Raw genomic sequence first — 15,398 nt, forward strand, 5'->3', positions numbered from 1 at the left:
AATTCCCGGTAATTAAAAAATGAAACCACATGCTTTCCATAATGCAAATACAGTGTGTATATAATAATCTTTGCATATGAAATTATGAATCACATTATGAAGATGCAAATTGCTTTGTTAGTTCAAAAAGATGGCATTTGCAACAAATTTAACTTCTTCTTCTCAACTCACTACACAATCTCGGTCCAGTGCAGGACGCAGGATCTGGCCCTGGCTTTGAAACCCTCTAGGCCCGTTGCACAAAACTTACCATAGATGGTAAAGTTTGCCATCAATGAATATAACACAGCATATTTAGTTATGTGTACCGGTACACCTTCATATTTGAATAGATTACTTGAAAAATTATTGAAAAGATGATGACTTGTCTGTGGAATTGCATGAACAGCAAAGTTGTAAAATGATTATTGCAAAAAATAATAACATAGCAACAAGAACAACAACCAAAAAGCACCGTTAAATATCTCTGCACCAAACACTCGCCCCAAAAATATAAAATCTTCCAATCATACAATTATACTTTATCATTGTCTTTAGAGTTGACTAGCACACATTCTTGCCCACTGTTTACTGTTTTTGTCAGCTATCAACCAACTACTCTTAAGGTAACGTTTAGTCCAGGTACTAAAAAGGAATTGTACCAAAACTTTGTAGAAAATGGTCTCATATTGTTCCTGTTTGTATGAAAAGATACAGTGCCACACATTTTGATGTTCCATGCATCATTATAGACATTGCTTAGAGTGAACCTGGAGAACTTCGAAGTTGAGGCAACCTTGCAAATCTAGCAACACCAAATCTCACTGCAATGCAATTATATCATAGAGGTTTATTCAAATCACCCACACAGCTGTATAAATTGTAAATTTTAAGTTGTAAATTTCGAGTCGTAAATTTTAAGTTGTAAATATTACACATTACAACCATATGACAGTAGTAAGATCGTAGACAGAATATAAGTTAGTTTTCACCTCTGAAACAACTGCGATGGAGCTTAGATTTTTTTTCTCCCCTTCTTTTCAATCTGATAAAAAATTTATGGAATGAAACATAACAATATATGGGTTTGAGGTTGGACTGGAAAATCATCTTCAGAAACCTACAAACCCTTATCAAACTTGACATCATTTTAATAAAATATTGAAAGAAAACTTGTCTTGCAATCTGAGCTTCATCATTTCTTTAATTTTTCCACACATTTAACCCATAGTGTTACAGGGTTTCCAAAGGTCTTAATCAATCAGCTCTGCCTCCTCAAATTGGTGTTAATACTACTTCCCTTTCTCTCTTACATTCTTAAGACGAAGGGTTTACACGTACACAAGCCTTAATCTAGAAGACTGAAAAGTAAGACACGCCCCTTGCATTAACTTCTCTTTAATACTACTAACAATATCTCCTTCCAACTGATGACATCCTAAACCCATCAAACCCAACACAGATAGGTCACATAGTAATGGAATCTTTACTTTCTTTCGATGCATTTTCTCTTCCATCAAGGCTGAACTTGATTATCCTTCTCTCTTGACCAGTGGTGTAAGAACATATCAAAACTGGACATAGTCAAGCTGGTTTCCTTCAGTTCTCTGACCATCAAACTAAAGCTCTGTATCTCAGTTGTCCTAGCATCTTTCTCTCTTGACTAGTTATGGAAGGACATATTAAAACTGGACATGGTCAAGCTGGTCTCCTTCAGTTCTCTGACCATCAAACCAAAGCTCTGCATCTCAGTTGTCCTTGCATATTGCCGACTTGGAGAAAAGACATCTCAAAACTGGACATGGTCAAGCTGGTCTCCTTCAGTTCTCTGACCATCAAACTAAAGCTCTGTATCTCAGTTGTCCTCTCATCTTGCTGACTGGAAGAAAAGACATCTCAAAACTGGACATGGTCAAGTTGGTCTCCTTCACCTCTGACCATCAATCTCAAGATCTCCATCTCAGCTACTCTTGTCCCTCAGCCCACTGGTGGTTTCATGTCTCAACACTGGACATACATGTAGTCATATAGGTCTCTTCCACTCTTTGACCATCGATTCCAAGTTTTCCATCTCAGCTTTCCTTGTCTCTTGCCATCTGGCGGAAAAATGTCTCGAAACCTGACATGGTCAAACTGGTCTCCTTCAATTCTCTGACCATCGATCTCAGGTTCTCTATCTCAATGTCTTTAGCCTAGATGGTTAAAAAGAGACATATAATAAAAAGAGAAATAAAATATGGCAGCTCCATTAATCACATATATACATATAAATGTAGCTTCTTCAGTAAGATAACATACATGTATGTTTACTACACACATCATGGCAAAGACATATATTAGGCGGTGTCACACAGAGGCCAAAAATCTGGATTTTAGTTATCCTCTTAATTGCTGTCTGTCACCAATTATCCCATTAAAAATCCTCTAACGAAGCAAGATTTTTTAAGGGATTTTTCTGTGTGACACCGCCTAGTATTAACCCAATTTCAATTGTCTAGTCCATCAGCGACTGGAATGTGAAAGTTACAAATAGCATATGACACATGATATTATTCAAGCTTGATTTCTACAGGCAATAATGTTATTGAATTTGCCAGAGTTGGTTTCTTGAAAGTCTTTGTGACGCTGTAATCAAATTCCTTACATATCAAGAGTACGGTAAAGGTACTCACTCGATTGTAAGCAAGTGTTTAAAGGAAAAGTCCACTCAAAAAAAAAAAATTTAAAAAGCAGAAAAATCAGACAAACCAATCAAAAAAAGTTTGAGCAAAATCGGATAACTAATAAGAAAGTTATGAATTTTTGAAAAAGTATGTAAAACTATGGAACAATGAGAATCACAACACAAATATTGTAATTCATAATTATTGATTTTTATATAAATAGTTTATAAAAATTCAATTTTTCATGATTTAACTTGACAAAAATTACTCTTTATTTGTGCATCCACACAAAAACATATTACTAACAATCTAACTTGGATGCTGGTGTGAAGAAATAAGATTCTTAGGGTGAAAATAGGAAATTTATATTATCAATATAAAGAAAATAATCAGTGGATAGTGAGGACCATACATCACAGACTCATGAGTGAGTTGCCAATTTGTGTAGGGATTTTCAAAGTTTTTAATGTCATTACAAATTCATAACTTTCTTATTAGTTATCCGATTTTGCTCAAACTTTTTTTTGATTGGTTTGTCTGATTTTTCTGGTTCTATTGAAAGTAAGTTATTTTTGGAGTGGACTTGGGCTTTAAAAAGAATATATAACATTTGTCCTCAAAGAAAAAAAGGAAATTCAAAAATTGTTAACAGAATCTATGACTTTTTATAAAGAACCTGAAGTGCCAGAAAAGAAGTATTGAGTGATATCGACAGTGTCATCCAATATGCCTATACATACACGGTCTAAATTAATCTGATTTCATAGGGGGTTGTTTTGCTACCACAATCCTGATTTTAAAATGTGTCGTTCGGTCATATTTAGTGAGGTACGTATCAATTCTTTCCCAAATCACTGGTTTGAAAAAAACCATGGACACATCCACATTTGGAATATATTGATATGAGGTTAGGCTCTTCAAGTCAGCAGAAGGATATGAATTTATTTCCAAAATACCTACAAGACAAAAGAATAACATTGGAGAAACCACAAACATTTAGTGTACAGTACATGCAGTCAACAAAGTACATTATTTGCATGATAAATGCTTACTTGTTAGGCACAACATATAATCTACATTACAAGGAGACAACCTTTACAACTCTGCACATCTGACTATACGTGTGGATGGGTTAATGAATGAGTTATGTATGATGTCTCGTTTCAATTCATGCTGAAATACATGAACCAAGTCATGATAAGGTTCATTCAAAATTACTAAAAAATTATTAATATTAGCTGATGAAATAATGGAGACATGAACACACAGGAGAACTTTACCATGCAAATACAGTGAATGTTGGGTTTCTTTTTTTGTATGGGGGGACAAATAAATCAAAACCAAATCCAAATGAAAACAAACTTTATACCTGCATCTGAACTTGCAACAATTGGGATTCCATATGAATTTCCCTCCTCACTTCAGACAGGATAGACTGTCTCACCTAGAGGAACAATGGAACAACCCAGTACCCAAATCATAAACATGCATTGTGAATAAACATCATAGAATTCTAAAGCTGATCCATTCAGTTAGAAGATATTTCCTTGAAAATGTCAAATTCTAGTAGTTGGCTGCTTCAAAAATCTTAAAGGAAAATTATATACATGCCTTCAAGTAACTCAAATATTTCACCTATTAAAAGGGACAGGCTATTTCAATTCAACATACAACAAAAGAAATTAAATGAATGCATGTTAGATAAAAACTGTAATATGGCATTAGTAAAGAGATTAGAGAACTACATGTATAATCAATTATCTTGTAATTCAATGAAATACCATGAATCTAAGGAAAGACTAAAATTAATGGATTCCCATAAACCTGGAAAGATGAAATGTACAATCATATGAAAACATGTTGTTAGTGCTTGCTGATGATAGACATGGTCAAACAAATAATTGATTGTATTTGCAAAAATGTAAACATAACTTCATGCATTTAAAGTCTTTTCTAGGCTTCTTTGTTGTAATTTAATAGAAGCTGATCTCTAGGTTTAACGATGAAGTTGAAGTGGTGAAATGCCTCCAATTGCTTTCCTTTTTTGGTCATTTTCTGAGATCCTTAATGTATAAATTAAATGTATTAATTTAATGGTTTTCTAATAAGCAGCGATTATAGAGACCACAATTAGCTCCCTCAATATTTCTGCACATTCCATATTTCATTTTTAAACAAAAGACAGTTGCAGAGCTTATATTTCTATTTCTCTTACTCAATAAGAGTATCAGAGATTGATCATATGAAACTTTAAAATCATAAAAAGATAGTCCATAAAGATTTATGTGTTACATTAGAGTAAGGTATCATTATACAGATTTATTATCTCGAGTAGAACATGAGAGAGAATGATAACAACAAGCCAGATGAGAGTCTATGCATTTAGAAGCAATGAAGCAGAAAATGACAGTGATTGATCCTTACCTCTCTGACTGCCATGACAACATCTTGCTTGGCTTGAGCTTTCATCTTCTTCAGGTCACTCTGTGCTTTCTGCAGCTCCTCGATCAACTCCCCCTGGCTCAGGGTTTGAGGGAATGGAAGGTCACCGCAGGCGGAAGCGACCTCATCAGTCAGGTCTGCCTCTCCTTCCGAGCGATTCCCGTCATCGCTTTCATCCACCGAGCCACCGTGGGTGGCATCGGCCAGGAGATTCCTGCGCTTTGGTGATGATGCTCTTGCAGACCAGGCAGGAATGGGCGAGGTGCTGTACTCCAGGGCTTGGAGATCATCCAGGAAGCTACGCAGGGATGTCTGCTCTTTGAGTAAATCTACCATCTGACACATGACTTGAGACAGGCCAGGTGACCACAAAGACTCCTCTTTAGTTTCATGCTCCTGTGATCAAAACAAAATACACCATCAAATACTCTTATTCAACATGATAGAAACATAATGAACTCATAATTCAGATGCTACTGATAAAAAAACTAAAGATTCTAAGCAATTCAAATTGTTAGCAGGAATGATAATGATGATGATGATGATGATGATGATGATGATGATGATGATGATGATGATGATGATAATGATGATAATGATGATGAGAATGATGATGATGATGATGATGATGATGATGATGATGATGATGATGATGATAAGATGATGATAAGATGATAAGATGATAAGATGATGACGATGATGATGATGATAAGAATGATGACGATGATGTTGATGACGATGATGATGTTGATTATGATGATGATGATAATGATGATAATGACGATGATGTTGATGACGATGATGTTGATGACGATGATGATGTTGATTATGATGATGATGATGATGATGATGATGACGATGATGTTGATGACGATGATGATGTTGATTATGATGATGATGATAATGATGATAATGATGATGATGATGGTGATGATGGTGGTATAATGCAATGATGATGATTTATTTATTTATTTATTTATTTATTTATTTCTGATCTTTTGACAGGGTAGCCCATTCACCAGCAAGTAGTGGTCTTCCATGGGGCCCTGAATGAACATATTTACATCGTTTATAACATTTATACAGAACAGTTACAAAAATAATACTCGTTTGCAAAATTAACATATATCATTAACCTAGTAAGCAGTAATGTCAATAGGAAAATATTAATTAAGTCGCAATTATGTGAATAAGACATGTAAATATTACAGAACATGCACGTAGTGTATGTACGGCTGAGCCATTCACAAATTACAACTTTGTTTAAACAATCTCTTAAATGAATTGACAGAGGAAGCCGTTCTCAACGAATTATCTAGCTTATTCCATTCAAATATGGAAGAAACTATTGGGCTACACTTATAACAATCAGTGTGAAATCTAGGCACACGTAAACATCCACTGTCTACTTGCCTTGTATGATGCGCATGTACATCATTAGGATTGATTAAGCCTACCTGAAGGTAAGAGGGTGCTAAGTTATGAACGCATTTATATATCATCATAACGCGACTTAACTCAAACCGCTTGTCTAGTGTCATCCATTTAAGACTTGTGAACAAATCAGCCGACGGTGTGTCATATGTCTTGTTCAATATTATTCTTGCGGCCCTCTTTTGAATTTTTTGCAGCTTAGTTGTATGAGAATGAAATCGGTTCGACCATACAACAGAGCAGTAATCTAATCGTGGCAACACTAGACTGTTATAAAGTAACTTTAAGGATTTTTGAGGCAAAAAACTCTTTGCTCTCTTTATCATGCTAATGTTTTTCTGGGTAAGTTTACTTACGTTTTCGATTTGTTTAGACCATTTCAATTCTTCATCTATCAAAAGTCCTAGGCATTTGGTGAATTGAACTCTTTTGATCAAATTGCCGTTTAATGAAATGGTGAAAGATTCAATTTTCTTGAGATTAGCAGGAGAGCCTATTAACATGACACAAGTTTTTTCAGTGTTAAGAACAAGACGATTTTCCTTAATCCATGCCATGACTCTGTTTAACGCAACAGTTAATTTTTCTTCCACAACAGTTGCATCATTTGCACTGACGGTAAGTGTCGTATCGTCAGCATACATATCTATGGTACCTTCAGGAGTACATTCAGGTAGACTATTAACATATATTGAAAATAAAAGGGGACCAAGAATTGAACCTTGTGGCACACCTAATTTGATGGTTGATGGATGCGACTTGGCTCCTTTGAATTGGGTCACTTGTTGTCGATCCCCTAAATATGATAAGCACATCGATGATGCAGGCGGTAGTGTTAGTGGTGCAATGATGATATGAATGATTACAGGAATCATAAAAATAAGAAGACTGAATATGACTAAGATATAAAAAAAAGTCATACCGTATCCCTGGAGATCACTGCCTGGAATTTCTCCAAAAGATTCTTTTCAAGACTTTGAATCTCATCCTTGATCTTGTGACGAACAGATGACAAGCTTTGTAAGTCAGATCTAAAATGGAAAAAGATCAAATGATAAGTTCATAGTTATGGTTCTGCATCATAGTTCAAACATGTCCAGATCAATAAGAAGTACTTACCAAAACTAGAACACTTCGATCAGCAATATAAATTTTGATGAAGTTGATAAGAACTGGATTGTGACAAGGTTCCTAGAAGATACATGTACATTAGCTCTGTTTTTTGTATTGTGCTGTCTTTAGAATTGGATACAATTGTTATAGTCAGTTTTTCAAGATTCTGAATCGCTAGCTCTGGATGAAGCAACATAACCTGAAAAAAATCCACAAAATTTTAGAAGTTACTTCATTTCACACTCAGCTACAATTTATATATTCTGAATAGTGCGCTCAGCAATGCTCATTTTTATTTTCTTTATTTGGATATAAAATAACTGAATTTATTCATTCAGTGACTAGATACATAATTAGAGAAGAGTACGAACCTTTCTTCTGGGCTTAAAGCAAATCCAACTTCTTGGAAGAGTTTTGAAGACCACGATTCCAGCTCTTCAAGATCTCGGTCGTACCTTCCTAGTGCCCTCTGGAGGAGCTTTAGATCCTCAACAGCCTCCTGTCAAAGGTCATCGAATGGAACAACAATATTACATTGAGGGGTCAGTGACACAAAGACGTAACTCCATTTTGGCCGTTTTTAAAAAAAAAGTGGTTTATGTGTCACTGAGCACTTAGGCCTTAAGGAAGTAAGTCTATGTTTCACTAGCCATTGACTTCAATGGGGTGTTGGGTGGAGTTAAGTCTTTGTGTTTCCTGGAAAGCCCACATTTTTTTGAACATTTTGATATCAAATACTCATTTTGGCAAAATATGGAGTTACACTTTTGTGTCACTGAACCCTCGACATGTACATATTGAAACAAGAGAAGACAGGACTTGGAAGAAAATGAAGTTTTAAATATGAGGAATTTACTGATTTATAGGTTTATGTAGTGCGGTAGCCATCGTATAACAACATTTCATACTTGTTTCATTTTCACGTTGATTTATACATCTTCGGCATTTCATTTTTTTTTTTTTTTTAAATTAAGACTATACTGCATATCATCATTACTATAGTAGTGAGTACACTTTCATATATAATACTTTAAATGCAAAGAAATTAATCAAAAATAAAAAATATAAAAGTACTCACGTCATGGTTGGCTGATCTAGCTGATTTCAATGGTGATGATGATGGATAATCCTGGAAACAAAAGAGAAAGGTACAGATTTTACAGTACAGACATTCTGTGAAATAACTGAAAATCAATAACTTCATAGACAATTTTACAAACACCTAGATCAATATCAGGCATGATGTAAGAGGCCTTTGAAGGTAAAATTCACAAATTATCTAGTTCATTAAAGGACCTTAAAAGAAGTAATTGAAGTGGAAGATCCATACCTCCTTTACTTTTAACATTGCTCATAAGGAGTCTTTCACTAAAGCAGGAAATTCTCTGCAAAAAAAAAGATTGGTAAGAAAAACACACAAAAACATACCCCTGCACAAATATTTTCAATTTACGGATGCTCCTTCCCCAAGAACATGTTGAGATATTGATTTTAACAGTCAGAAGTCAGAATGCATTTCCCCTTACATTACATTACTTGCTGCTGTGTTGGGCAAGTCCATGACAACCTTGAAGATCAACATTGGCACTGCTAATACATGCATAGAATTTGAATACATTCAAATAATAACATGATTCTGACCCTTCCCGATTCTTCAATTTTAAGTGAGTGTCTTACTTCGGGTTCACCATCTTACCTGAGTTGATAGAAGTGCTTTGAGTTCTTCTCTAGCTTTACAGTGTTCCTCTTTGCTGATCATCTCTATCCTTGTGTCCTTGGAACAATCCGAGAGCGGTTGCGACGCATCTTCTAGAAACGACTGTTGAGGTACTTTAGGGACATCTACAGCACCTTCCTTGACCTCAGAAGATGTGGCCTCAAGGTTTTCAGATCTCCCATCTGACACTGCGTCTTGGGAGGGGTTTGGTGCAGATGATGTGACTAGATCTAGAGGGGCAGTGCTTTGAGCTGTGGAAGGATGTGTGTCGTCAAAGTGAGGCAAGTGCTCTGACAATGCAAAGGATGGCTCTGCAGATTCTGTTGGCAGCATGGTATCATGTGATTTAGTATCCTGAGTTGTGATTGGCTGTTCAGTCTCCCCCGAGGAAGCACTGTGATGTCTGATGTCTTCTACAGATGAAACTTCATTTGATGCAACCACACTTATTGCCGATGTCTCAAAAGTACTTGATGTTTTAAACACCTCGTTCTCGACTGGGTGAATTACTTCCTCCACATCTTTCTGCTGATCAAGGATCTTATTTTTTAGCATTTCATTTAAATCTAGTTCCCTATTTATTTCATAATCTTCTACTTCAAATTCACTTGAGCTGTACACACTAAATGGCAGTTTCCTTTCCCATTGGCACTTGATTAAAGACGTACCAACGTCATCTGTCACTGTGCTAGATGTCTGACTACTGATTTCACATAGGTTGATTTCAGACAGAGTCCGTTCTATCCAACATCCTTTTTCCTCACCATCCACAATGGCTCCATCACAGCTACGATGTTCAATACTAGATATATTCTCTTTTATACAAGTAGATAGATTCTCTGATAAAGATTTGTTTGTTACTTGGCTACTAAGCTGCACAATGTTAGATTCACTTACAACTGGTATTGCAGGATTTATTTCTATGTTATCACACCTTACTTGGTGTTCATTTTCAGAAGTTTGTTCAGACTTTACTGGGAGACACTCTGTGGAATGAGAGGGTACTATCGAAAGACGTTCATGTGCCTCATGGCTCCTGCAGATTGGAATGATTTTGGATTCAATGGGTGCAGCTTCAGACCCCTCACACACTTCTTCACAATTTTTCTCAATGGCAGCACTACATTTTTCAACCACATGTTGCGCGCATGGTCCATCAGGAATGGAATACTCCTCTACAGATTGCACAGGTCTATCGTCTTTGGTTTCATGATCAACATTTCCATCGGACAACCCATCTTGACCGAGGATATCTTCATCTACTTCATGTAAAACCTCACAACTTCGTTCATGTAACGCATTCACAGTGGCTTCCACTTGAGTTTGGACCCCTCTACTTTCAACCGTACATTTAAACCCATACCCTTCTGGATCCACACTTTTCATTTTCATCAATTTGGGAGGCTTCCGCCTGGTTGGCCCAGGCAAACCTTGCTTGCTATCCTCCTTACCAAGTTCTTTAGAGGTTGTGTGCAGGGAAGACAAAATCTCGACGACAGTTTTTGGTCCTGATTCTTCCACTCTCCTGTCAAGTGTTGCAGGGTATGTACAACGTCTTGTGCGCTGTGAGTTGCTTGTAGGTAATTCTGTCACCACTATTGCATCATCAAAGGGGGAATCCTCCAGAGAGGTTACAGAAGGAAGACTTTGCGATGATTCCTGGCTCAGTGTTAGTGCAGTAATCTTATGTGAGGTAGCAGTACCAGAGTCCAAGAGCTCTATGGTATTGGCATCAAAACTTGTCTGGGTAATCTTGGAATCTGAGGTAATGGTAGTGTTGTCATCGGAAGTGCTCTTGGGTGAGTCCATCTCGTTGCATCCAATGTTCTCATCTGCAAAACCACTACTATCTGATTGAGTGCTATCACTACGGCTCAAATTTCCTGAGAAAAGAGAAAGAGGTACTACTCAATTAATGTCTCTTGTAATACTCAGTAAAATGTGTTTAGCATGTTGTAGTAGCATTGAAATAATCAACATAAACAATTCCACAATAAATAATATATAAATTATAAAAATGTTCAGGTCAGGCTATGCTACACATGTTAAAACACAATATGGATACAGACAACACCCAATACACGAGAAGGAAGAAGGTATGAGAATTAATGAATGATCTATCTTAATTTAGAAAGATTGAAAGAGACAAAGAGAACACAGTTCTTCTTCTTTGCTTCCCCTTCTCCTCCTCCCCTATCCCCCTCCCTCTCCTCCTTCCCCATCCCCCTCCCCCTTCCCCTCCCCCTCCCCTCCCCTACTCCTCCCCTCCCCTCCACTCCCCTCCCCCTCCCCCTCCCCTCCCCCTCCCGTCCCGTCCCCTCCTCCTCCTCCCCTCCCCTCCACTCCCCTTCCCCTTCCCCTCCCCCTCCCCCTCCCCCTCCCCCTCCCCCTCCCCCTCCCCCTCCCCCTCCCCCTCCCCTCCCCTACCCTACCCTCCCCTCCCCTCCCCCTCCCCATCCCCCTCCCCCTCTGCCCCTCTCTTTCATTGCTTTTCTTGGTATAGCCCAGTTACCTTGGTTATTCAGAGCAGCTTCACCAGTATGAATAGCCCCATTAGCATCTTCAAGTCTCTCCTCACTAGACAGCTGTCAAAGATGGATGGAGAGGAAAGAGAAAAATTATCAAGTGTTTCAAGATTATTTTTTTTACTACAGTCTTGATAATGTTGAATATCGGGCATTCTTGAAGGTTTAGGGCTAGATGGCATGCCTTATTGGTTAAACACTGTTACACTGAAAAGAGTTATTGCATAAATGTGGATAAACTGATGTCATTTGGTGGTAAAACATCACATCACTTCAGAAAAACATGACTCCATGTTCAATATTGTAAACTGCCTCAATTCTGAACTTAATTCCTATACCCAACACTCAACATAGTCCTTACTCTTAACACTTTCCCTAAACCTAACCTGGAGCTCAACTTCAATCTCAACCTTAACACTTTAACTTTTAAAATGTAACAGTCACCTAACAAAAATAATTTGTATACAGATAGAATATATAATTTCAACCTCTAAAAACTTCATTTTGGTTGCCCATATATCCCTTGGACCTGTAGGTGTTGATCCCTGCCTATACTTTGAATGAACAAACCATTTTATTTGTTCCAAATTTCAAAGGTTAGATATGTTACAGATATACTTTCCTCCGGTAAATTTCTACTTAACACATTTGAAATTCACCTCAACAAATGTATCTATACAATTTGCTCCCAAAGCAGAAAATGTCTGTTTCTGTCACCTGCATTGGACAGAATAATAACCCAATACTTTGTCTCATATCAAGACAAGATTTGAGAAAATCCCTGGTTACCATGACAATCCCTAATTGACGTCAATGAAGCATATCCTTTTCTTCTTATCTGATCTGCCTTGGCCTGTTTCACAATTCATCCATATTTAACTGATGGAATCATTAATTGAACTTCTAACTGCTACTGATAACTACAGTATGAATCTTTATTTCTCCATTATCATGCTCTTAAATCAAACAAATTGATGGTAAACCTTACATTCAGAGAGGCAAAGCAATTATTATGACCTGTTTTTTAATGCACATTCACATATATGCTTGTGCATTGTAGTCTAGATGGTGAATATGATCCTGAATTGCCTATTTTGTCATCAGATTAATCTACCCATCAACTGTGTGTGGGGTTTTCAAGGCTATGAATACAAGGTTTTCTATGCAGAGAATATGTAACGTTTATCTGATTCATCTCACAGTGCTTGAAGGTTTTGACATTCATTTGAAGGAAAGGAAAGTTCAAGTAACGAGAAACATTCAGAGGAGCATTAATTACAAACATGAATTTCAGTGATTGAATTTTTTTTTTTAAATTTTAAACTAAACTTGTCAAACTACTTACAAGTGATCCTGTACAGGCACAGATGTACATCAATTCACATATAACAACTTATTGTGCATTACTCTAATTAACAATAATAAATAAATGAGAAGGAAAGACCCATTTAAGACCCATTCACACATGCCACAATACAAATTGTCCTACAAATCTATGTGCAATAAGATACACAAATGTACCCCGTTCCCCTCCCCCTCCCCCTCCCTCTCCTACACTATTCTCACTACAAACACGGTCCTTGTGATGGCCTGACTGTACCTGCCAGAATAAATCTTATTTTAGGTCATCATTATATTGTTAATTTTTGCCTATGAATAGCATGGGTTGTATCGAAGCAAGGACAGTAAATGTTCATAAATTAATGAAAACGACAACAATGGTCAATGATTTCCTGAGACTGGATGTGTAAAATATACTCAGGGAAAATACTACCAAAATTATTACAAGAGAAATTACAAGAGAAACTCTGATACAATCTTCTTATGTTTAAATCAAATTTGATTTAATGTTCTGATTTAAAATACTCCTCTTTCAAATGAATAAACAAACCCTGTATACTACCCTCTATTTATCTTGATTAAAAAGCTAAACTTCTTGGTTCTTACCTCTTCAAACTCAAACGAGTCTTCCCTTGACTGAAGACCACGACCAGTGGCTGCTCCTGAATGTGTGTTACTGAGTTGTGAGATCCTTGGCTTAAGAACTGACCCTTTCTCCTGGTTGAACTCTCTCACAGGACTACGCGCCTCACTTGGCTCATCGCCTACTTCTCTCTCTGTTCTCTTATCCAGTTTGGCACTTCCACTCTGCAACTTGAGTGTGGTGCTTGGATTATGCCTATCTGATGCAGATCTATGGGGCATGACGTCCCTCCTTGAGCCCGTTACGACCTCCACCCTTTGACCTTCACTTCGTAATGTTTCACAACAAACCTGATGTGATTCTACCACTGGTGTCAGTACAATGTCACCAACGCGGGATTGCTGAACCAGTTTGCGATGACCTTTAACCCTGCGACCTGTTTCAGCAATGACCTCTATGCTCTTTACTGCTGTCTCCACATTGTGGTTCAAGTCATCTGGAAGCACATTGTGTGGCTCTGTCTTTACAGGCTCTTTCTGTTGGGGTTCTGAAGCGACCTTGACGGATTTGTTGGTAATATTTGGAGGAGTAGGGGAGAGAGACATCCTAGATGATCTACGCAGAGCAGAACCCAGGCTTCTAAGACCACCTACCAGACTGAATCCTGAAAGGTAAGCAGACATATTGAGAAGAAAATGTATATAGGTATTATTTTGATACATTAGAGAAGAAAAAAAAGGATTCAGGGAAAAACTAGATGGAATTCGACTGCGCGCAGTCGAAAATGATCCCTCCGTTATAGAGCAATTTTACAAACCAAAACAGAAAAAAAAAATTGAATTCACGTTCAATGGTAATCCATTGACAGGTTCTCAGAATATTGTGATTACAAGCAATTTCTCATATACATATATGACCCTTTGATCTTTGACCTCATGACCATAAAATCTACTCAGTTCATTGGCTCTGCAAGATGTTCTGAGTTAAATAGTAATCCATCTGTCAGTTCTAATGAGAATGCGTTCACAAGCTAGTTTTGCATACATAATGGGCCCATGACCTTTGACCTTTGACCTTATGAACCAAGAATCTACTCAGTTCATTGGCTCTGCAAGTAACAAACATGACCTAATTTTGGCATGAATCCATCAATCGGTTCTTGAGATAACGCGATCACAAGCTGTTTTTGCATTCATAATGTGCGCTGTGGCCTTTGACCTTTGACCTACGTGCTCCAAAATCTAATCAGATTGTCTTCCTATGGTGATACACACTATCATTAAGTTTGAAGTTTTTACATCTCCAGTGGTTCTTGAGATATCATGATAACAATCTCAATGTATGGAATTTCATAAGTTGACCTCTGTGACCCTTGACCTTTGACCTACGTGCTCCAAAATCTAATCAGATTGTTTTCCTATAGTGATACACACTATCACTAAGTTTGAAGTTTAAATCTCCAGTGGTTCTTGAGATATCATGATAACAATCTCAATGTATGGAATTTCATAAGTTGACCTCTGTGACCCTTGACCTTTGACATACGTGCTCCAAAATCTAATCAGATTGTTTTCCTATAGTGATACACACTATCACTAAGT

General features: G+C 37.2%; 1 protein-coding gene across 3 annotated transcripts in view; it reads right to left on the reverse strand.

Annotated features, from left to right (window-relative positions):
- LOC575011 overlaps nucleotides 1-15,398 on the reverse strand; it is a 65,036-nt gene continuing 49,638 nt past the window's right edge. For 2 of the 3 annotated variants that reach the window (XM_030974880.1, XM_030974882.1), the window contains 9 exons: nucleotides 13,821-14,461; nucleotides 11,861-11,933; nucleotides 9,328-11,231; nucleotides 8,710-8,760; nucleotides 8,003-8,130; nucleotides 7,441-7,549; nucleotides 5,067-5,480; nucleotides 4,012-4,086; nucleotides 1-2,171 (listed from right to left, as the gene is read on the reverse strand). In XM_030974880.1, the coding sequence (XP_030830740.1) occupies nucleotides 2,052-2,171; nucleotides 4,012-4,086; nucleotides 5,067-5,480; nucleotides 7,441-7,549; nucleotides 8,003-8,130; nucleotides 8,710-8,760; nucleotides 9,328-11,231; nucleotides 11,861-11,933; nucleotides 13,821-14,461 (3,515 nt within the window). In that variant the 3' untranslated portion in view covers nucleotides 1-2,051. The remainder of the gene's footprint in view (nucleotides 2,172-4,011; nucleotides 4,087-5,066; nucleotides 5,481-7,440; nucleotides 7,550-8,002; nucleotides 8,131-8,709; nucleotides 8,761-9,327; nucleotides 11,232-11,860; nucleotides 11,934-13,820; nucleotides 14,462-15,398) is intronic. The other variant, XM_030974881.1, reaches the window with a different exon arrangement.

The sequence above is a fragment of the Strongylocentrotus purpuratus genome, unplaced genomic scaffold, assembly GCF_000002235.5.
Source record: "Strongylocentrotus purpuratus isolate Spur 01 unplaced genomic scaffold, Spur_5.0 spur5_scaffold_7, whole genome shotgun sequence".
In the NCBI taxonomy this organism is placed as follows: Eukaryota; Metazoa; Echinodermata; class Echinoidea; order Camarodonta; family Strongylocentrotidae; genus Strongylocentrotus; species Strongylocentrotus purpuratus.